This window comes from Mastomys coucha, unplaced genomic scaffold, assembly GCF_008632895.1.
Source record: "Mastomys coucha isolate ucsf_1 unplaced genomic scaffold, UCSF_Mcou_1 pScaffold18, whole genome shotgun sequence".
NCBI lineage: Eukaryota > Metazoa > Chordata > Mammalia > Rodentia > Muridae > Mastomys > Mastomys coucha.
Window position 1 is genome coordinate 23,520,816 of NW_022196900.1, and position 23,565 is coordinate 23,544,380.

A 23,565-nucleotide genomic window follows, 5' to 3' on the forward strand; every position below is an offset into this window, starting at 1 on the left:
CAAAAGTGGCCTTGCACCACAGCCTTCCAGACATACTTGCTTTTAGAAGTCCTGTTCCCAGCAGGCCTTCACCGGCGCCAAGATGGCGGAAAGCAAGAGCTAGACTCTTAAGGCTGATCTTGGTGAGCCACATAGTGACCATGCTGGTGACTGAAACACAAACTTTCTAGTTGACGTAGCATCCTCATCCCTTTCCCTACCCAACTAGAGACAGAGTGGTCAGGCTTGGGCAGGACAATGGGAGAGGTTTCTCTGAGGGCTGGGAGGTCTTTCTGAGTTAGACCCTGGCAGTGAATCCAGAGGACCACAGCCGTAAAGATCCAGGAAGCCAAAGGCCAGGGACATCCCGGAATGTAGCAGCCAAAATGCCGTTCCTACCAAGAGCTGGAGAGTGGCTTCTAGGAACAGCTGGATGCCTGAGGTTTGGGAGGGAGAGGACTGTAGTGGAAACATGGCCTTGGGGCCTCTTGGGGTTGGGGGCACGGCAGAATGCCCAAGAGCTCTTGGGGACTTAGAGGGGAGGAGGTCTTTGGCTTTGGGGAAACCTCCCTGGTCTAGGGAAGAATAGAAATAACAAGGTTGTACCTTCTCTCTATCTATCACTGCCACCTTGTTACCACCACCATGATTCCCTGTCCTGGCATCCATTCCACTGGCCACAGGCAGGTTCCTTGTTTGTGATGGGGACTCTATTCAAACTAGTCTTCCCAGGCTAGTTTGAAGAACCCGGGAAAGCTTTTAGTTTGGAGCCTCGCAGAGCTAGCTGTTCAGAACTAGCTGTGGGGCTTGGGCGACTGTGTCTCTGTGATCACCTAAATGCTTTTACTTTCTCTACTCAAGATTTCTTTGATCCCGGAAGACAGCCAGCTATGCTGCCAGACGACTCAGATCATTCCAGACTGCAGAGACCCAGCTTTCCACGAGCACTTCTTCTTGTAAGAGTCAGGAACGGCTCGGCCCTTGAGAGGAGAGGCTGGGAGGGTTTGTCTGTAAAGAGCTCTCTTTGCCAGATCTAGACACAGATCTAAGCAGAAAAACATGGACTTCTGAAGGATGTCTTTGTTGTCTCCTCCCCGGTGTCCTTGCATCCCTGGCCGGGGCCCAGCAGTGGGGCCTGCAGTAATAGTGTGTCACTTGGCTCTCTTCTCCTAACTACAGTAACTAGCTTAGAGCTGGCAGCACTCCCCTCTATGGCCCTCCCCCAGCACCCCCCCCCAAAAAAAAAAAAGAGTAGCCAGTTTCTCACTGCCTCTGGCCAAGTTCTCACCTTCAATAGAAGAAATTTTCCAAGCTGAAGGGCAGTATTACCTGTTCATCCCTTTTTATTTAAACTCATTAACCTCCCTGAGCCCCAGCTTCCTCATTTGTAGAATGGAGTTAATAATAGTTCCTTCCTGGGGAGCTAGGGACTCTTAAGTGGGACGTGGGGCAGCGCCCATCAGAGGGAGAATTGCTGCTGTTATTATTATATTATTTCTGTCCCTCATCTCTGGATACTCTGGGGCCAATGGGAAGGGCATGGACAGTTACTCTTTTCCTGTTAGTGAGAACGAGTCATAATATTTTGATTGGCCCCTCATCTCCCAAGATAATTCTGGACGGTATGGGTGAACAGAAGGAAGAGAACAGAAAACCCTCTGTGCCCTCCTACTCGCATAGATAGGAGCTGCTGCGTTTCTTGTCAGATCTCTCTCTCTCTATGGGCATGTACCTCTGTGTGTGTCTATAACACAGGACCATTTTATAATGTGTGTCCTGGCCTCTCTTTTGTCCCTAACAGTGTAGTATAAATGCCATTGTGCATGTGAGGACGCATCTTCCACACGGTGGCACTATGTTTAACAAGCTGTATAGAGTCCGGCTCAGCTGTTGCAGTCATGGCCAGCTCTGGGAGGCTGGCCTAGAGCTGGACCCTCCTAATGTACTGCTTTGTTTCCTAGTCCTGTCCCAGAGGAGGGTGATCAGAAGCGTCTTCTGGTGACAGTGTGGAACCGGGCCAGTGAGACCAGGTGAGGAGACCTGCTGTGCTTGGGCTGAGAACCTTCTCTGAGTGAGGGGAGCCAGCATACTTGAGGGACTGACTTCATGCCTTCAGGCTAAGTGAGTTACAGAGGCTGGTACCCTGAGTCCCTGTCCTATGGAGGCAGTGATGAAGAGGAGGCTAAGACATTGTCAGAGAACATGTGTGAGCTCTTGGTATCAACAAGGAGGGCTTAACCCAGGGATGGCAACTAGCATACACCAAGACTCAGTCCTTGTAAGGCACCCACTGTCCAGGAAGGGATACTAGGCACTGTCTGGAGATAAAGTACAGTAACAGCATGCAGGTAACCCAGTCCCATAGGATATACCACTGGGCCTACTTTGTGTTGAGTCACTACTGTCCTTAGTACACAGCATATGCATACCTAATGAATACTAACCTCTCAAATATAACAGGATGATTGAAAAAGAATAAGTGCAGGAAGGTGACTCAGAGAGCTTCATGGGAAATACGAACTTCTGAACCTGGGCAGAGAGTAAGAGTAAGATAAAGAGAGGCAGAAGGGGTGTTTTAGACCAGGTGTGGCATAAGTAAGCAGGAAGTAATGAGGAATTCAGGGATGGTTGTGGTGGCCTCAGGAGGTGTGGCTGCCATGAGGAGGCCTGGTTTAGGTGTGCAGAGATTTTGTGTGTGTGTGTGTGTGTGTGTGTGTGTGTGTGTGTGTGTGTGTAACACACTGATCTTGTAGGCAGTGGGGGACAAAGGAGGCCGGCTGTTGTGGTTGTAAAGAATGAGAGACAGATTTTATAGCATGGGGGAGGGATGCAGTAGGCAAACAGCAGGAATGACTGGCTGCTCACAGAGCAGGTGAGAACATCCGCCAGCCAAGCCCAGGGGCAAGAGCAGCATGGGGATCATTTGACAGAGATAATATAAAGATCTGGGAGCCCCGGTGGTCAGGAGCACTTGTCCAGCACATAGAAAAGAACTGAATGTATTTAAATAGGTCCCATGTGGACGAACATCAGCTCCACTCTCCAGGCTGGATCTGGAAAATGTTCTGGGGGTTGAATGTTTTTGTGTATGTACCATGTTGAAGATTGAACCCAGAGCCTTGTATATGTCAGGCAAATGTTCTACCATTGAACTACAATCCCAGCTTCTGAGTTCTTTCTGAAAACCTAAGTCCCATTAGCTGACATGCTTTTTTGGGGTCCCATTTAACCTTGAGAATGAAGAGTTTTTGTTTTGATGGAATCTTCTTTTCAACGGGGAACGATGTTCATGGTACTCCTTGCCTCATCCATCCATTCATTGCCTCATCCATCCATCCATCCATCCATCCATCCATCCATCCATCCATCCATTCATCCATTTATCCATCCATTGCCCCATCCATCCATCCATCCATCCATCCATCCATCCATCCATCCATCCATTGTCCCATCCATCCATCCATCCATCCATCCATCCATCCATCCATCCATCCAGCTGCTACTGTCTGGCAACCAACACTCTAGATATTGAACACTCATGCAGCTCTCTGGAACGCCAGTGAGACTTGAAGGCATGGGTAGAGAAGGGAGCATCACACTGATACCAGGAGCCTCACTTGCTGGGTATTGAGCTGAGTCCAGCCAAGAATGCTCATTTGAGTAGTTTATGCTAAGTTTCCGGAAGAGGTGACCAAGGCTCAGGAAGATGGGACCTTACTCAAGGTCACCCAGAAAAGCTAGGAAGAAAAGCCAGGCAGTTGGATCTAAGTTCTGTCCTTATATCATTGTGTTGCCTCCTGGCCCAAAAGGACAGAGTGGAGAGGGTGGGTTTGTGAAATGAGGCAATGTCTGAGGACTCACTGGTGTTTTGGGGGAGGTCAGGTGCAATGCAGGCCTTCAACAGAGCTGAGATGGAGTTGGCATTGGCCCAGCCAGGTAGATCCATAAGTCCTCTAGAGAAAGGTTTTCCTCCAGTGCCAGTGGTCCTGAGTTCTGGCTGGACATCAGAATCTCCCAGGGCACCTGTATGGATCCCAGGTCCCCAGGTAACCCAGGCATCAGATGGCTAAACCCACATCTGCATGAGCAGGCCCTAGAAGTCTACATTTAAACAGGGCCCTGTGGTGAGCTGATGAAGCCAGTTTGGTGTCTGGGATGCTGTTTGGCCACTGGGACATACCAGAAGGATACCGGCAAAAGAGTGACCGACGCATGCTGTAGATCTAAGATTCAAGAAAGTCTCTGGTGGGACAAGGGGAAAGAGGATTGGCGGGAATGGCATTTGAAAGTATTACTCAGCTGTGAGAACAGGGGGAGGGATCAGATATAGCGGTCTGCGAAGGGAAGGTAAGATGCTGGTATCTAGAGCATCTAGGTGAGAGTGGCGTGTGCTGGTGATGCCTAGACTGAATGGATGAGACAGACCATGTTGCATGCACTGACTAGCAGGACCCATATTGGAAGAATCAGTAAACTGCTTCATAAGCCCTAAAGGAGGTCCAGAGGAGTGTCAGAGGAGCAGAGGGGCACCGGGCAAGCTCTATGGGTGGAGGTGGGGGCTGGAGGGGAGCCTTTCACAGGATGCGGGTAGGTAGAGCTACTGGAGGAGCAAGTGATGCAGACCGCAGTTTTTGGAAGAGAAAGGGAGGCTGGGGAAAGTGAGTCAGCCTCCAGCGAGGCCGCCTGGTCAGGGAGCTGTCTCCACCAGTTGCCTATTTTGGGAAAGTGAGATTCTTGATTAAATAAAACACAGTCAGACTCATGGTCAGAGTCCCAGCTCTGAGCTCAAGAGGGCCGGGGCAGGCTCAGGCAGGCCTGCCTGTGGAGCAGATGGCTCCACCAAGGCTGTCAGCACCATGCTGGCTGTTTTCAGCTTCCTGGTATTCTCAGCAGACTCCCCTTTATCAGAGTTCTGAAAGAGGAGGCCTCTGGCCCCAGGGCTACTGAGCACTCCCAAATCAAATTGTGTTTCTCTGAAGGACAGATGTGCAACTTCTCGACAGGAAAGGCCATTACAAAAGGTGGGAGACAAACGTTAATTGAACAGTTTTCCGAGTCAAGCATTTCCTATACATTATCTCCTTTAATGTGGGTCTCGAGGGGTGAGAATTATGATTCCTTCCTCTCATACGGCATAATGCTTTGAGGTTATGTAACATCTGGTACTTAACAAGCATCTATTCTATGTGAACATTAAGCCCATGGCACGCCTTATCTAATTTAATCCCTACTCAGCTCTTTTATGGGCGAGGGAACAGGCACAGAAAGGTTATGTAACTCATCCAAAGTAACACAGCTGGAATGTAGGGGGAAAAAAATCAGCTGCAAATCCAGGCAGTCAGATGTGTTTGTAGTCATATCCCAGTACACTGGCCTACCTCTTGTACATGACAAATGATTCCAAAACCATTCCCCTTCCGAGTTAGTGGCTTGTTCCTCCAACCTTGAGATATTTCTTCAATACACATAGTGTAGCTTTATATACCACCTAGTCATATGCACAGTAGGCACGTTCTGAGATCTGCAGGCACCAAGAGGGAGAGGAGAGGTCCTCCCAGTAGTGGCTACAGATCCAAGTTTGAATCCCCAGCACACACAGAAAAAGCCAAGCGTGGCAGCACACAAATCTATAATCCCTAGCACTGTGGGGGTCAGAGACTGATGATCCGGGTTTTCCAGCTACCTGCCTGCCTAGCTCTAGCTTCAGTGAGAGACCTTGTCCTGACAGAATCCAGTGGAGGGGGCAGGGGGCCTGAAGTTATCACCCGTGTACCACACCACCCAGCACGGACACATAGACTCCAGGAAGGGGAGCTGTGGATTTCAATTGTGGATGTCAGCATCTTGACAGGAGCTGAGGAGAGCCAGCGAGCCTCTGAAGGAAAACCACTCCTACTGGCTGTGAGACTATGGACCAGCCTGTTCCCGGCTCTGTGCCTCAGTTTCCTTATCTGTAAAATTCAGCCATCTTTGGGGTTTTTTATTTCAAATTCAGACCTCTGTGAATATTAGACAGTTACAGCCACTTTCATAAAGTGGCTCGATAAATAAACAGAACTGTAGACCTTTTCTTTTTTTCTTTTCTTTTCTTTTTTTTTTTTTCGAGACAGGGTTTCTCTGTGTAGCCCTGGCTGTCCTGGAACTCACTCTGTAGACCAGGCTGGCCTTGAACTCAGAAATCTGCCTGCCTCTGCCTCCCAAGTGCTGGAATTAAAAGTGTGCAACTGTAGATCTTTTCAAAGATAAACAAAGATAGAAGGCAGATAGGAATCCCCAGAGATGCATAGCGCCAATCCTTTATCAATATGTAGTCTTCCTTTTCTCAGCCTCACCCACGTCCTCCTCCTCCAGTGCATCACTTTCCTGTGTCATCAGCATCTCTCTCTCTCTCTCTTTCTCTCTCTCTCTCTCTCTCTCTCTCCCTCTCTCTCTCTCTGACAACTAGAGAAACAGAACCATGAAGACATAATCACACTCAGAATGATAGTAATCTGTCTAATCCCTCAGTGCTTTGAACATGGAGCTAAGCAGTTTGGACGTCCTGTTGGAGGATAAGCAGCAGCTAAACTGGAGCTTCTCATATCGTTCATAGCGCTTTCTGAACTTGTAACCAGAGAACAACTTTGGAGAGCGATGTAACTGTTCCCCTGAAAGACACACATTTGACTCATCAATGTGAAAGACCATTAGGGAAGGAAATGAATAGATTAAGAAGAACATTTATATATAATATATATGTATATACATATACATATATATATATATATAAATTTAAAGAACACAATCTTATATGATAACAGTGGCTGCATGTATGGAAGGTCTTTTTTGTCCTGTGTCAGGTAGCACCCTCAATACACTAGGGCAGCCTCTCCTTTAATCCTTCTATGAACAGGATCTTTGTCAAGGAGAGTGTGGCCTAATAGCAGAGAGCTTATGACCGGTGATGGGTCATGCACATAGCACAAAGAAAAAAAAGTGAGTGGAAAACCATGTCCTCAGTTTAAGGCATCAAACTAGAAATAAAGCTTAAATCATAAAACCCTGCGAAACAAAATAGTTTAAGGCTCTTGCATGAGCAAATTCTAACGTGCTTTCCCCCAGAATGTAGTAAGTCTCGTCTTGCGGTAAGCTTGAGCCGTTCTGCCTCGTGCTCCATAAAGCTGCCTCTGAGCCTCATATTGGCTGTTCCCTCTCTCTGAGATGTGCTTCCTCCTCTTCTTTCTGGCTCTGCTCATGAGGCGTCCTGCAAGCTCCCATGCCCCAGCTACCTCTTATGCCTCCACAGTTTGTTGCCCTCCCTGTTCATCTGTCAATCTCACTCCGTCTTGTGCCAGGCCCTATATTGCTGTCTTGAACCGCTGTTTAAATTCCTGCCTATTTGTCATGTTTCCTTAACACTGGGGCTCCATGCCCAGTGCCTGCCAACCATGGGCATGATGGATTCCCCCATTTGTCAAGCCTTTGCTGAGTGCAGAAGCCTGGAGCTGAAGCCTTGGCAGGGAGCAGGGACCAAGGCATGGTTCCAGAGCCTCTTCACAGAGGGAAATTGCCATCCTCTCCTGCACGGGCCCAGGTTGGTAAGCTGGCTGGTTGGTACCTTGCCGTATGCTCGGGCTGCTTATATAAGCAGTTCTTCCTCCAAAGGGTTTTCAAAGCAGCCTTTAGAAGTAGCTAATTGAAGAACACTCAGAGAGAGGTCCCTGCTTGTGGACGTTAATTGTGACAGTTTACTCTGCCTGAGCGATCGTGAAATCATTGGAGGCCCCTTAGCAGGCTGCAAAGCTCAAGGGAGGCTATTAACCATTTAGCATTCTCTAAGCACCAGGGAATAAAAATTCCACTTAGAGCAAAGCAGGGAGAGGCAATGTTTATTACGACAAAAGCCCAAGCCTGGAGACAGGGAAATCTACAGCGGCAGCCAGCATGAATGCAGAGCCTACTTCACCTCACTGCCAGCCAGGGCCCTCCCAAATGTGCTGATGAGAAAAACAAACTTGCTAGGAGCACATTGGTAGAGTCTCTAAAGGCGGTCCTCAAGTGGCAGCTATCTGGATGTCTGCTGCTGTGGCGGTCCAGCCTGCTTCTGAGAGGGAAGAGTGTTTAGAATGGTGGGGTAGGAAGGTGGGGGTATTTAGTAAGGGGGACTGCACTACCCTCCTTGAGCGAGTCATTAATGAGGCCTTGTATGATGGGTACAGAGAGGAGGTAACCATGAGCCACTGCTAGAGAATCAGCCAACGATGCCGTGGAGTGAGATAGCCGTGGCTGCGGTTCAGAACATGGATTGGCAGGCAGGTGGCAGTGCTTTGTGCCCCCGCCCCTCACTTGACTTGGGCGCCTGGGAGAAGCTAGTTTTGTTGCTTGCTTACAACTATCAGGTGGCAAGTTGCCACCCTTTCCGGAGCATCCAAACAATATGTATTTATGGAAGCTGCTCGACCTCTCCTTGACCATGGGTGGGTACGTGTAGAATCCCTGGAGAGCTTTCTCTGGACTCCCGTGCCCAGACTCTACCTTGAACTAACTGTGTTTGGATCTAGGCGTGAACTCTACAGCTCAAAATCTCAAGGCGGGTGTTGTAGGCAGTCCTTGGATGCTGCTGAGAGCTGCCTCCTGGGTCTGACCCCTGAAGACCAGCTTCCTGGGAGGTGCATCTGCAGGGAGTTTTACTTACTCCCCATGCCAACCGGGGCAGGCCAGATGCTCTCTGTGGGTCCTTCAGATAGTGGGAATTAGGCTGCCAGTGTTATGCTCCAGTCTGAATGTGCATGCTGTTTCTAGATAGTAATTAAACCACTCTACAAAGGAATCTGAGTTGGAAGCTGTAGAGAGAGAGGAAGGGAAGTAAGACAAAGCAGAACCAAAACTCACAAACGGCTCAAACATCAAGGTCAAGTAGAATGTGGTTCAACAGAGGCCCTTAAAAATGTGTTGATAAAGTTCCCACTTCCATTTTAAAAGCAGTGACTATTCCCCTACGAAGATTTGAAAACAAATATTGCTAACAATCCCATGAAATTTCAGCTTTGCACACGCCCTTTTCTCTGACAATAGCAAGCGTTGGCATTTCATTAGCATTAATCAAAGGCCTCACTGTTAATAGCTGCCAATCAGTGCGTGATGGTTGGACATTCTCTGCTACCCAAGAGGCTCAGTCCGAACTTTACCCCTCAACCCGAGTCTGGCGATGTATGTGGCCTGACCTAGGTTCATGCCTGCCTGCTGCGTTGACAGTTGGGTCAGATAGTCACTGTGACTTTGTATGTCGGGTATGTTTGGAACTCAGTCTCCAGCCATCTGAGAACTGCTAAGGTCCTGCTTGGCTGCGAGGCAAGGCTATATGAGTGGAGGTCCCATAACTTCTGCTTACTGCATGTCCCCAGCTGAGGCGGTGGCTAAGAATCTCTGATGGGGACAACCCTCTCCACCTAGCCAGCACTAGAGCAGCCAAAACCCTCCAGAGAGCCCGAGCTCCTGTGGCATCAGGGAGTGCATTGTCTGCCCAGACCTAGAATGCTCAGGTTTCCTCAGACCTGACTAATAAATACTAACTATTCTGTGACCTTGGGAAGGGGACCAACCAAGCTTGGTGCTTTCCTCTAGAGACTGGGTAGAACTCCTCTGCCCACCTCACAAAGTGGGAAGAAGGAAGGAACGGAAGCAGGCGGAAGTGTTCTTAGGAAGGCACGGGTAGACTGTGGAACAATTGACTTCCTTGAACAGACAGCAGGAGACTCACTCTCTACTCTCCTCCTAGGGAGCATACGCTCATTGGCTGCATGAGCTTCGGGGTGAGGTCTCTCTTGACGCCTGATAAGGTGAGTTGATAGGAAGCTCTTGGAGTAATAGCCCACCCAGGCCCTGGCTGATAGAGTCACGTTGACCCTGGAAATGCTTGGGTTGAGCTGCTCTCTGTGATGCTGTGTCCCACTGAGGCAGATGTTGGTAGTCTAAATTATAGGCTGCTGTTGTCACTGGCCTGGGTGAGAGTTTGGGTTCCCTTCCTGAGGGGAGTTTGTCAGCCCCTAGGCTCCGTAGGAAGTGCTGAGCCTGGCAGATGCCAGGATGCCATGAAGGGTCCTCTTGATCTGTCTTCTTGGCTCAGGAAGTGCTTGGGTGGGGGTAGATAGCACTGAGACTGATGCCAGTCCTCTCAGGATGGCGGAGGGCACGGGCTCAGGAGACCCCTCCTTTGGATCGCTGTCATTTAGCTGGCCTTACTTGGCACTGTAGCCCCAAACTAGAAGCTCTGAGTAGGGAGGGGTACATTGCTTTCGCACGTCTTGAAAATGTCCTTGTGGCCCGTTTTAAGGCCCTGCCACTCAGCCTTGTGTCCTGGAATGAAGTCAAGAGATGGCTGTTGTGGAGGATCTCTTGATCTCCTGGCTGTACGTAGCCTTGGCTTCAGTCTCCTCATAAAGGTGCAGCTCCTGGAGATTGTACCGAGGTCTTGAGTATCTGCTTTTGTGGCCTCTCTACTGGTCTTCCCTCTTTTTTTTTTTTTTGTTCTGTAAACAAATATTTAATGAGCACCTACTGTTTACAGGCTCAATATTCAGTAGGTCAATGAGTCTGGCTGGAGGCTGGAGGCAGGAGGCAGGAGGCAGGAGGCAGGAGGAGGCAGGAGGAGGCAGGAGGAGGCAGGAGGAGGCAGGAGGAGGCAGGAGGCAGGAGGCAAGTCTGTAAATGTTCAGGGCTGAGGCTAAGGGAGGATGAAGGCTTCCTGAAGTGACAACCTTGGGGCAGAGAGGCTGAACCATCTGCTTCAGAGGAATAATGGCCAGCTGCAGGTTTTTTGTTTGTTTGTTTGTGTTTGTTTTTGGAGGGTTAGTGGTACCTTGACCTGTGCCCTCTGCCTCTCTGGACTGATCATAGCCTTCCTTCTCTCACGACAGGAGATCAGTGGCTGGTACTATCTACTAGGGGAGGACCTGGGTCGGACCAAGCACCTCAAGGTGGCTAGGCGACGGCTCCAGCCCCTGAGAGGTATGTACAAGCCCCTTGAAGCTCCCTGAACCTTCCTGAGTGAGGCATTAGCCTCTGCCTCCCTGGCATTTCTTGCCAGTGCCTATAAGATTGCAGGCTACTCCTGACCACGATATCACTACCATATGATAGACTTTGAGTTTGTGCCATCTGGCTTCACACAGATCAGTCCCCTGTCCCACTCACAGAAGCTACGGGACTTTCCAAGAGTCTCCTTTCCCAGGCTCTATGTCTCAGAAGCCCCCCGTCCATCATGATACCTTGCTGACCCTGGGAACCCCACCACTGTAGGCATGCTTCTAGAGCCTGCCATGAGCCTGAGACTCAGGACTTGGATTTCATGTCCCTTTGGTCCTGCTCTTTCCCTCACAGCCCTGCCTCCCGAGCCTCTGCTTGCTCTGAGCCTTGGCATCCTCCTATCCTAGAAGCCAGGAATTATCCTGACAGTCTCACCCACGGCCGGTTTGTGCATGGGCCCTCATGCCAGTAGGCGCTTTCTGACTTAGCTCTATCTCCTTCTAGACATGCTGTTGAGAATGCCAGGAGAGGGGGACCCTGAGAATGGGGAGAAACTCCAGGTAGGTGGGGACACTCCTGGCTGGGGTTGGTGGAACCTGAGCATGGCTCCAGGGTCTCTGGTGGGTCCCCTCTTTGTCAGCCTCTTGGTTCAGGAAGTGACCGTGAAAGAAGGCAGCTTGGGATTTGGAACACAGCAAGTCATGCCTTGTGAAGGAGGGTTCTTAACTTTCCTAAGGTGTGGCATTGGAAATCACACTGTACATTGGTCTTGGTAATTCATGACCTTTGCAGCTGGGGGTCAGGAGGTGGGGAGGGCAGGAAATGTAGGTGACTGGATCTTTCTGATTTTTCTTTTCTTTTTCTTCTTTCTCTTCCTTCCTTCCTTCCTTCCTTCCTTCCTTCCTTCCTTCCTTCATTCCTTCCTTCCTTCCTTCCTTCCTTATTTACTTGCTTTCTTCTGTTTTTCTTTTTGCCTCTAGGAATAGAATCCTCCCTTCCCTCAGGTCCCTAGGACCTCTGTGTCTCTGGGAACCATGGCCCAGTCACCTTCACAGGTTAAGCCTGCTGGGGCTAAGAGGCAGCCATCACTCTGAACCTGAAAGTGATGGATTTCTGGCTTCCTCCCAGCTGTGAATCTAGAGAGAAACGTCATGTAGGGATTTGGGTGCATTGTCCAAAGTCCATTTGATCTCTTTGGAGAACCTGTCACGGTGACTCATGGCTTTCTTTAGTAGGAGAAGGAAAATCAAACTCTCGATGATTAGTCAGCCCCTGGGGCGAGATTGTGATCTAACTCTCACTACTTCCTTCGAGGTGGCTGTCACCACCCCACCTTACAGATAAGGGGACATATAGATCCCAGGGTGTTATGTCACTGTGGCCACTCAGGCAGCAAGAAGTTGGCAGAGCCTCTTTATCTCTTCTGTGCACCACGCCACACTGTCTCTGGAGTGTGTTTCCTTACCAAGAAGACCTGTGATGTTGGTGTTGGCATGCTCCTTGACCTCTTGTGTTGCAATGTGCCCCCTGGGTGCTGTTGTGCACCCATCTATCCAGTCCCTTGTACACTATGGGGTGGTTACCCCCGTGAGGACCCTAGCCTGGTGCTGGGCTCTGGACAGAGCCTTGGTAGCTGCTTGCTACCTGTAGTTTCAGAGCACCTGGCCGGAGCAAGCAGGATTGAAGGACAGAGCCCCGGCTTCTAGTTCGTGTTAGATAATGTCAGTGTGTCCTGTACAAACATCCAAGCCCCCCTTACAGCACTAGGGTAATCTGCCAGGCGTCTTTTCTGTGGTTTCCCTAGGAGTTTAGAAGCTTCCTCTGGCTTCAGGGATGCTTCCAAGGAACTACCGGTGGGGAGAGAGTGACCATGGAGCCACCCTAGGAATATGTGGGAATGACTTGGAACTTTGAGTTGCAGGTCTCTAGGTGGCCCGTGAAAGGCCTGATTTGTGCTAGATCCTTGTCTACTGTCCCGTGTCCTCAAGGACACTGCTCTGAGTTGAATTGGATTTGGGGGTTTGTGCACCTGATGATGTCCACAGTGCTCAGCCGAGACAGTGACTGGCAGAGGTGTGGGGAAATGAGAGATCACTTATTCAAATCCTCCATGTGAAAGACCTAGAGGTGTAGGTCACCTGCCCAGCGCCACTCAGCAATCAAACCAAGGGACAGCCTCTGACTACACGAGTGAGCAGGTGGGCTTTTCCAGTGGGCTCCTAGGAGGGCAGAGGGGGCTTGGGTTCATGCTGTGCTACCCACAGGACCCGATCCTGGGACTACAAGGTACTGACTGTGGGGCCCAGGCTCTAACCTGGCATTTGACTATAACCTCTCTAGGCCTCCACTTCTTAGTTGTTTTGATGTAGAGGAAGGTGCCCCCATGACTGAGAGTCCATTTGCACATTTGACCACATGGTCTGCGTGCCATCAGTCCCTTCACATACCCTGTTTTTGTGAATGCAGAAGCTGCCTTTTAAGTAGCTCCTGAGTGCCCACCAGCCTCCAGATATTTTGTATGCCCCGACTTAAGATGGGTCGTTTATGGGTACAGTGTTCACAGCAGTCCAGATTGTCCCCACTGGGTTAGTCTACTGGATTTGCTCCTGGGGACTCTGGGACTTGCAAGGAGGCGTGTTGTTACAGCACAGGGTGTGTTTTCGGCTTGAGCTTCCCTCCAGCAGGCAGTAAGGGCTGTTTGTGAGAACACTGCTCTTACAGAGCGTCCCAGGGCAGAGAATGCAGCCAGAACAAAGGCGCCCTCTCCCCGCCAGGCCCGAGGAATACTAACTAGTTGACAGGAATTTTAATATAAAACTCTCCCTCTTCCTTGTCATTCTGAGGTTTCAGGAAGCCTTCAGGCTTATCTGCAGAGGCACACAGCACAGACAGGGCCTGGGGAGGTGAGAGGTGATTTCCTGCCATTCTTCTAAGGGGCCGGCTTCCCAGGGCGGTCATGCCAGGCTGACGGGCGGGCGCAGTGTGGGCTCCCGCTACTGGGGGGAGAGCTGGGTTTTCATGGGGAGGCAGCCGAGGCAAGATCCGCAGCCATGAACCGCTTCAATGGACTCTGCAAAGTGTGTTCAGAACGCCGCTACAGGCAGGTGGGTGCTTGATCCCTTGAGTACTGTGTGATAGTGGGAGTCAGGGATGGAACTCATGCATATAGAATCTCTCTCCACAAGGCCTTCTATGCCTCCCCCTGTTCCCTGCAGGCACCTTAGAGACAGGGGTTGGACCCATGACCCAGCCTGCTACTTACTGCCCTAGGTTATGGGCAGCTGAGGCCAGTTCAGAGTGTTGTCCTACCCACTGCCTGGGATCCTTGCTAAAATGATTTATTTAGCTGTTGTTTGTTTGTTTGTTGATTTTGCTTTTATCTAATCTAGCAGGAGGTGATTGGACAAAAAAAAAAAAAAAGGCCATCTCAGGTCTGAGATTGGTGGTGGTGGGTTTGAGCTGCAGAGCCAAGGGACTCCTGGAAGCTGCAGTATTGCTGACTTCACTGTTTCTGGTGGGCAGTGGTACCCATTATGTCCCTTGTGTGTATTGGTATGTGCATCCATGTGAGATGTGATATATGTGTATGTGTTATCTTTTCCTCCGGGCTGCCACAATGCCTTCTGGAGGCCGACTTCACTGCGTCTGTCTCTTAGCTCTCGGGCTGGGAGGCAGGGAAGAGTCATGAGACTCTTGGAGAACTAGCTTTTCTTTCTCATAAAGTAGGAATGGGGGTCCAGGGTAGAAATGAAGGTGAAATATATCCAGATTTGTGTAGTGTCCAAGCTGGAGGGACCATACAACTTGCCCTGACTGTTATAATCCAGAGAATGTCCTCATTAGAATCAGGGGTCTAACTCATTAGTGTGTAGGTCACAGACAGAGGACCATGTTGGCCTCCCCTCCCCCACACCTGCCTCTGTCACCCGGGACCCAGAAGTTCCTTCTAACATTTTCCTGGACTACTCAACCTATGTTCCCTACTTTTCTGAGGTTAGATAGAGCAGTCCCTGTGGCAAGAACACTTAGGTGTTCATAAACATAAGGCAGGGTGAGCACTGGATAGAAGGTAATGAAATCCCAGGTGTCCTTGGGCCCAAGGTCCAGAGCACAGGGATGTGTTGGTGGCCAGAGTGGGGCCTGGCACACGCATGGGCTGGACTTGGGGGTAAGGTGGCTCCTGCATTGACACTGGGACAGCAAGGAGCACACTAGACTTTCTGTGGGACCAGAGCTCTAGTCCACGGTGGTCCCCTTTAACTGACTCTCCTGAGCAATTTACAGTCCCTAAAACAGGAGTTGTGAAATAGAGACAAGTCTGTGCGGGGGGTGCGGGGGTGCTGGGGAGGAGGGGGGGGAGAAGGTGATCCTATACAGTGCTTGGCTGTGTCTGCTACTCACCTCCAGGGAGTGGATAATAAATGCTGGCAATTAGGGACAGGAGCCTGAGTGTGACAGAACATCATGGCTGAGACACGGGAAGAGTGGCAGTGCTTGCCACTGACAGGGAAGAGAATTTTAGTTGACGGGAATTCCTAGTTGACAGGAATTTTAATATAAAGCTGGGAAGGGCACCTGTCAGGGTCTGCCAAGGTCCCAGAGTCAGGAGAGTCTACCTTCTTGAGCCCAAGGTCAGAGAGGATCGCTGGGGGAGTATGCCCTCAATTTGGGCCTTGACTACCTTCTCTGTAAAATGGGCTTGCTGAAGCTGTATTCTTTGGGGTCTAGGACAGACTCTTGTCTTGGTGGACAGACTCTTTGGATACTTCTCTGTGTGCCCAGAGGCCTCCATTGCAGCCTGCTCTTCCACGGAGCTAGGCAATACTCTTGTTTCTTTCTAAACCCTTTCCCGCCACTCCTGTGTTAGCCAATGGGGTGGGATTGTTCTCTGAGGGAGATGAAGAGGCCTCTGGCCCTGTCTGGACCAGAGCACCAGAGTGTGGAGACACATTTATCTTCAGACCAGGGAGCTGGGGCTTACCCTCCAGATAGGAGGGGCCATCCTCAGCACCCTGTGGCGTAGGATTGGGGCAGCGCTACAAGTGTTCCTGTGTGGTATGGAAGGTGGGTTCCAAGTCCACTGTTAGCGCCACAGAGTGGCTCCTGCTGTCTTCTCTGGGCCTCTGCTGGCTTGGCAGTTCGAGGTCCCGCCAACTTTCCACGTTCAGTCCTGGCTTTGTTTTGCTTTCTTTCCATTTTTTTCCCCTTCTCTTCCTGTCTTAGCTATGTGTTTTCCCAGAATTCTTATGGGAATAGGGTATTTTCCTGCCTCCCTCCCCCTCCCCCCTTGTCTGTCAGATTTCCTGTTTTACAAACTTGCTTTGAATCCAGGCCCAGGACTGGTGGGAAGCAGAGGCTGGGGACCTTTGGTCACCCTGGGCTCCCGCCTGCTCCCCTTTCTTGTGCCTGGCCTTGGGTCACCAGCAGGTGAATACAGGTGCCCTGTCCTGAGAGACAGCAGGCTCTGCACACGGCTATGCTCTGCCTGACCTGTTCTAGGCTTGCTAAGTTGTTTTCCTCCTGTCCCTGTCCCTGTCCCTGTCCCTGTTCAGAACACCTTTTCTTTGTGCCTCTTTGGGACCCACCCTGATCTTTCACTCCCCTAAGGGTATCTTGAGACTCCCTCTTGAAGCCATTTTCTGACCTAAGTTAATCTGAATGAGCCAGTGGACCATGCTGCACACAGAATAGCTCAATAGTTTTTGGAAGATTTTGTCTTAAAAGTTTGTTTTTTTTTAAACTATGCTTATATGTATGCCTGAGCACCTGTAGGTCAGAGGTGTTGGACTCACCCTGGGGCTGGAGTTTCAGGTGATCGTGAGCTGACTTTGAAGCTGGGAATAGAACTCCAGAGCTAGTATTAGCAAGAGTAGTGGCTATGCGCCTAACTGCTGAGCCAGCGGTTCTTGACTGGTGGGTCTCGACCCCTAACCCTTTCTCAGGGGTCAGATCTCAGATATCCTGCATATCAGCTACTTGCATTACAATTTCTGGCAGTGCAGAATTACAGTTATAAAGCAGCAATGAAAATAATTTTATGGTTGGGGTCCAACCTGAGGATTGTATTAAAGGGTAATAGCTTTAGGGAGACTGAGAACTACTGCACTACAAAGACGGGCGGGCTGTCCTGGGTACACAGGCCTACGCTTATTCTACACCTATTCTATGACAGTCTTATTCTCCTTCGTTGCTTGTCACAGGCTTCTCTTTGGAGAGCTTTGTGTGTCCTAGGGCTTGTCCTAGCTAGGAGCCAGAAACCAAGTGCCACACCCTCTAGGCTCCCATCCCGTGTACCTCAGGAGGGCATGACACACAGAAAAGAGTTGGGCTACAGAGTGTTAGATCTGCAAAGAGCATCCACGTACCAGGGTCCTTTGATCGAACCTCTGAAAACTGGAGCTGTGGTCTCCCATACCCATACCCCTTTGCAGGCAGAATGAAGCCCGTGGCTAGTGCAGGTTTATCCAGGAGGCCTCGTCTCTGCCCGTGCCTTCCTGTTCTTGGAAACTCTCTTTCTGGCTGCTCAGAGGCTCTGATTCAGCCTGCCCATGCCTGTGAACCCCATCACTCTTCAGCTGACACTTGTCCATAGGCTAAGAGAGAACGTGCTAGATCTTCCTGCCTGGTCCTCAGGGAAGGCGGCCAACCGATTGGCTTGATTTCTAAATAAAATAGAGTACGTGTCCTTAGCCCAAGGCAAACCATGGGCTAAGATCCCAAGACCTCTGTGGGAAAGGAAGCTGGTCTTCAGTGGGAAGAGGAGGTAGAACTCCAGACGGCTCTCGGATAAAGGGCTGGGGCTATTAGGATCAAAAGGAGAAAGGTTTTTCCCTTTTCCTGGATCCCACCCATTCTGCCCTCTGCTTGACTTTGCATAAGTCAGGGTTAAGATGGTGGGTCATAGGTAAGTAGAGGAGGCTGGCTGACTCCTCCTCAGCTCTGGTTCCCTGCGGAGAGGAAGGTGGCTCTGGGTGGAGCTTAGAGGCTTCCCAGCTTCCAAACTCTGGAGTAACTGGACCGGGCTGTGTCCTAGATCACCATCCGGAGGGGCAAAGACGGCTTTGGCTTCACCATCTGCTGTGACTCTCCGGTCCGGGTCCAGGCTGTGGATTCTGGTAAGTGAATGGCACAGGATGGCAGCCCTACCCTCCTACCAGGCAGCTGGACTTTGCTGTTTAGAGCTGGATGGGGCCTCACACTGGATCAGAGGGTATTCAAAGGAAAAAGAATAATGTTTTTAAATGACCTACAGATGAGTCTGTGGTTTATGAAAATAGAGCCTTTGGGAGGAGGTCGTTTTATCAAAATGAAAATAGATTCTGTATTTTGGCTCTGATCGTTTCTGAAGAGGAGCTGAATTTGAATTCTGATGACTGCAGGGGAGATTTATGAGCGTGCATCCAGTCCGCAAGCCCCCTTAACACTTAGAAGTGACATTCTGAGCTGGCTGTTGTGGCTCATACCTGTAACCCTTGAACTTAGGAGGCAGAGGCAGGAAGATTGCTGGACATTCAAAGCTAGCCTGGCCTACACTGAAAGACTCTCTCTCAGACACAAACAAAAAGCAAGAACATAATAAACAGAGCCTGGGAAGGTGACTCAGCAAAGCACTTACACTGTAAGAGGGGAATTCAGTCTCCAGAAATGGTGCAAAAAAGAGAAGGAAAAAAGCCAAGCATTGTGGCTTATACTTTAACTATATACTCCTGGGGGTGGGAGGTGGAGAAAGGAGAATAGCTGGGACTCATTCATTAGCCAGAGTAGCCTCCTACATGATGAGAGTCCCAGGCCAGTGAGAAACCCTGACTGAGAGAGAGAGAGAGGGAGAGAGAGAGAGAGAAAGAAGACAGTGCCTGAGGAAACACTTGTTGTATAGAGGTTGTCCTTTGGCTTCTATATGCATGTGCATATCTATATGCATTTCCACCTCCCTCTTCTCAACCCTCACCCACAGCACACACACACACACACACGCACGCACACACCCCTCCACTGCCAAAAAATATATCACTTCCTTTCTGTTCTAAGGGACCCTTGGAGAGGGACACTAGTGGGGGTGGGGTGCAAGCACGGTGAGAGGCGAAGGCCAAGGCCTTTGATAGCCACCCAGTTCAGCATCTCTGTATGGAACAATAAAGAGGAAAAAGACCACTCTCGTCCAGTGTCACCGGGGAAGCAAAAGGATTCCATGTTCTTTGAGGAAGTCTTAAGCCTCAGTGGTCTCTGAGTGGCTTTTCTTTGTCCTTGCAGGGGGCCCAGCAGAGAGGGCGGGGCTGCAGCAGCTGGACACAGTGCTACAACTGAATGAGAGGCCCGTGGAGCACTGGAAATGTGTGGAGCTGGCACACGAGATCCGGTGACAGGGGGCAGTGGGCGGCGGAAACCTCAGCTGGTGGCAAATCTTCCCCACCCAGCCCTGGGCTCACTGCCTTGCTCTCCTCCGCTCACTCGGTCCGCTCTCTGCCCAGCTGTGAGCAATTTACATCGCTCCTCAGGGAATCTTGGCCTGGAAATGGAAGGTTCAGGCTCAGATGAATTTTGATCCCACAGCAAACAGCAGGAAAGACACTCTGAACAGACCCCGAGGTCCCTGCCGGGGGTTCCAGGGGGCCGGTTCCACTTTAGCTAATTGTCCCTGCTACTGAATGGCTAAACCCTTTGTTTAAGGGACTGCAGACAGTGCAGATGTTTCAATTGCACAAGTTAAAGTGTATTCTGTAAAATATCCGAGCTCCTTGACTCTGTGGCTAGCACCCCAATGGTCCATTTTGGATCTGCTTCTAGAGTGACTACTTGGAAATCACATTTCGCTTGCTCCTGCTTGGCTTCTTTCACTTGCTCTCTGCTCTGCAGGCTTCCTACCCTGACTGATTCTGATCTCCCCAAGTCTGAACTCCTCTGTGGAATTTCTAGGAGCTGTCCTAGCGAGATCATCCTACTCGTGTGGCGTGTGGTCCCCCAGATCAAGCCAGGGCCAGATGGCGGAGTCTTGCGGCGGGCCTCCTGCAAGTCCACACATGACCTTCTGTCACCCCCCAACAAGAGGGAGAAGAACTGTACTCATGGGGCCCCAGTGCGTCCAGAGCAGCGCCACAGCTGCCACCTGGTGTGTGACAGCTCTGAGGGTCTACTGCTTGGTGGCTGGGAGCGCTACACTGAGGTGGGCAAGCGCGGCGGCCAGCATACCCTGCCTGCACTGTCCCGGGCCACCACTCCTACTGACCCCAACTACATCATCCTGGCCCCACTGAATCCTGGAAGCCAGGTATGGACAGCTGAGTATGGGAGGGTATTGGGTCTCTGTGGTAGGTTAGGATGTCTCCAAAGCGGAATATTGTATAGTGAGACCTCTGTAGTATGGCTGTTAGGGTCCTATCATTCTTGTGATCCATGGAACGCACTTTGGAACAAGCGGGCATGAAGGATGCTGAGGTCTCTCGGAGGGCCACCGCTTCATGGAGCATGAAGAGCTCTATCCCACTCCTTTCCCTTAAGAGAACTGCTGTGCTTCCCTCGTACTCTGAAACATTATACTTCCTGTCCTCATGCCTGTGTGCAGCCCCCTGCTGGGCTGTTCTGTCCCATTCTTGGGACTGAGCTAGGTTCCTTGTCTTTCCTTTGCAGTTGCTGCGGCCAGTGTACCAGGAGGATGCCATCCCTGAAGGTGAGCTGTCCGAGATGCTAAGCCCTCTCAGCCTGGAGAGATAGCTGAGGTCAGCTGAGGTCGGGGCCCAACTTCCTGTTCTGAGTTCAGAGGCCCTTCTGATGGAGCTGGGGTTAACCAGCACCCTGAAACAGACCCCCACCCCCTTATCCTCCTGGTACCCTCTTCCCCTCACTGAATGAGTGTGTATTCCTTAAAGTCAGAATGAAGCTGGTAGAGGGGCAATCTGTGAGAACCATCCAAGAGACAGGTGCTTGGCATTTATCTTGGCCGCTGTCCATTGTTGCCGAGCAACTGTATCTGTTAGGGGCTGTAGACACCATGCTTGAAGCTGCCTGGACAGCAGTCCTGGAACGCTGGACTTTGAGGTCTCAGGTTGGAATCTCTACTCTGGGACTTGAGCAAGTCACTGCCTCCTCCCTTCACCTATAACACAGGATCAGTTTTGTTCCTGCTTGGGGGCTCGTCTGGAGGATTCTAGGGGAAAACTGTTGTATGCAGTTGCCTGCATGCTGAAAGATGGTGTAGGAGAGTTGTCTCTAAGCTTTGTAGATGTCTCTGCTGATTGAACCATTCTTTTCCTTTGGCCTGCACGTTCTGGCCAGAAGTGGGAGCTGGTATAAAGTAACCACTTCTCCAGGAACCCTGGGATACAGGACTCCGTGTAAGAGTTGGTGGGGCAGGCCCTTAGGCCCTCACTCACCTGCCACAGAGCTCTGACCCCAAAGTCCAGCTGGTCTGGAAGGTTGAGGTCAGCCTTGTCATGTGGTCTCTGAGGCCTACCTTGAGTGTGGCTGAACCTTTCTATGCCTACAGAACACACATGGCCTCCTTGTTTGGGAGTGGCCTTTCCCATCTCCTCTCAGATTTGTTTCTGTGCTGTTTCCCTCCATTAGTGATAAGATGATGATTCTTAAAGTGGGCACTTGGGCCTTTGGGAAGAGGGGGCACCCATCAGGCTCAGAATTCCTGATGGAAGGTACTTCTTTCCTCTCTCTGCTGGGGCCTGTGGGCACTTGGGCCTAGCCTGCCGGAAATGAAGCTGTGTTCCTCTCAGGGAGGAGTCTGATAGTGATTCAACAGTAAGTACCTAAAAGCTTTTAGTGGGCACATTAGGGCAAAGTAAATATGTCACTGCTAAATGGTGATTTTATTAGGGGTGGGGCTGGGCTTTGTATTTCTATAGGCCCAACCTCAGGCCCAGGGCCTATCGGGCAGCAGAACCTTGGTGGAACTCTGGCAGAGTGGTTGAGGAGAAGGACTCTGGTTGTTGGTATAGTTTTGAGGCCAAGTCACTGAGGAAGGAACCTGGGAAGATGTGTCACCTACATGGGCATGTGCATTAAGACTGGGAGCTCTTCAATCCTTTCCCACAAAGCTCCAGGGTTGCCTGTATGGTTGGTCCCAAACCGTGTCTGTGTTCCTCTCTGAAAATACCGTGCCAGAAAGGACACAGTCACCTAAGCCTCAGAGGGAAGGAACAAGTCAGGAAGAGATGGTGGTGTTAGTAATGGTGGGAGTGCTCTGAGTTCTCTCTGTCCAGATCTTACATGGTGTGTGTGCGCGCACACACATGTATGTGTCTGTATGTGTGGGGGTGTGTTTGCACATGGAGGCGAAAGGTCAAACCCAGGAGCCAAGTACCTTATTTTACTGAGTCTCACTGGGGCCTGAGAGTTGCTGAGTAAGCTAGACTGGCTAGCCAGTGAGCCCTAGGGATTCACAGGGCTCAGCCCCCTCAGTGCTGGGATTACAAGCACCTGCAGCCATGCCTAGCTTTCTTACTGGGTGTTGGGGAGTAGACTCAGGGCCACATGGTTAGTACAGCACTTCCACCAGCTGAGCCACCTCCCCGGCCCCGCATCACAATCTTGACTTCACTTATATTTCAGCACAGCGATCCTTTTGGTATCAGAGGCTATCTTTTCCCTTTCCCCATGGATTAATCCTTTGCAGCCCCAAGTCGTGAAAAGGAGTAAAAAAAAAAAAATTCCAGGCACATGGTTTCCCTCACACACCCAGGGTTATCCAAAGGTTAGGGCTGTTACCAGGGTGTTGGCCTCCGATTCCTCTGGCCTGCAAGGAGGTGGCCTTTCAGGATGGAGAGAGAGCTCAGCCATCCTGCTTTGAGTCTCAGGAACAGGGACAGGTTAGCCGTCTTGCATCGAACAGGGTCTAAAGCCTTTCCAGAGTCTAGAGTGCCTGTCTGGCTGTCGTTGGCATATGCTCCAGGACCACTGTCCTTTGAAAGTTTCCCACCGCCAGAGCCAGAGGGCTGCCAGGGCTCGCCTCAGAAGCTCCAAGAGCAAAGCCGTGTAATTACTATGTTTGGCCAGTGAAGTAGGTGCTAGAGGGAATGGAGATGACACAGGTTTAGGCCAGACATCATCACAAGAGGTGACAGGTGGAAGTTTGCCTTGGTGGGGCTCAGCAGCCGGCCTGCAATCTGGATTGTTCTAAAAAATAAAAAAAAAAAGAATAACTTGGAGAAAAAAAAAAATCAGTTCCTGAGAGCCACACCCCTTGCCCCATATGCCCAGAGTGGTGTGACAGTATACCTTTAGGGAGTGGCTGCCACCTAGATTGGGCTGGTCCTGCCAAGCGTCCTTTAACTAGCTGAATGACCTTGGCCAACTCATGCAAGCACTCTATACCTCTCTTTGCTTATATGGAAAATAGGGCTAAGCAGTCCCCTCCTCTCTGGAAGCAGAGAGATGGGTCAGGTGGTTGCTTTGTGACTCTGGATACCTAGGGTGAAGATTTTTTGACAGTGCCGGGCAGCTGGGCCTGGGAAAGAAATCTCTTGTAAGTCTGAGTCTCTTGTAAGCCATACCTAGAGTTTTCCACTGTGGACTGCATCCTTTCCTCATCTTGGTCTGGTTGGCCTCAGACCCTGCTTGTCAGTCCTGCATAGTTAT

General features: G+C 50.6%; 1 protein-coding gene across 7 annotated transcripts in view; it reads left to right on the forward strand.

The window, feature by feature from the left end:
• The window catches only part of Rgs3 (regulator of G protein signaling 3), a 142,639-nt gene that overhangs the window by 44,649 nt on the left and 74,425 nt on the right, over positions 1–23,565 (forward strand). For 5 of the 7 annotated variants that reach the window (XM_031377601.1, XM_031377600.1, XM_031377605.1 and 2 more), the window contains 9 exons: positions 841–935; positions 1,941–2,009; positions 9,737–9,797; positions 10,875–10,965; positions 11,488–11,543; positions 18,017–18,098; positions 19,234–19,339; positions 19,897–20,248; positions 20,608–20,647. In XM_031377601.1, the coding sequence (XP_031233461.1) occupies positions 841–935; positions 1,941–2,009; positions 9,737–9,797; positions 10,875–10,965; positions 11,488–11,543; positions 18,017–18,098; positions 19,234–19,339; positions 19,897–20,248; positions 20,608–20,647 (952 nt within the window). Of the gene's footprint in view, positions 1–840; positions 936–1,940; positions 2,010–9,736; positions 9,798–10,874; positions 10,966–11,487; positions 11,544–13,623; positions 14,088–18,016; positions 18,099–19,233; positions 19,340–19,896; positions 20,249–20,607; positions 20,648–23,565 lie in introns of those variants that run through there. The other 2 variants (XM_031377610.1, XM_031377603.1) reach the window with 2 other exon arrangements.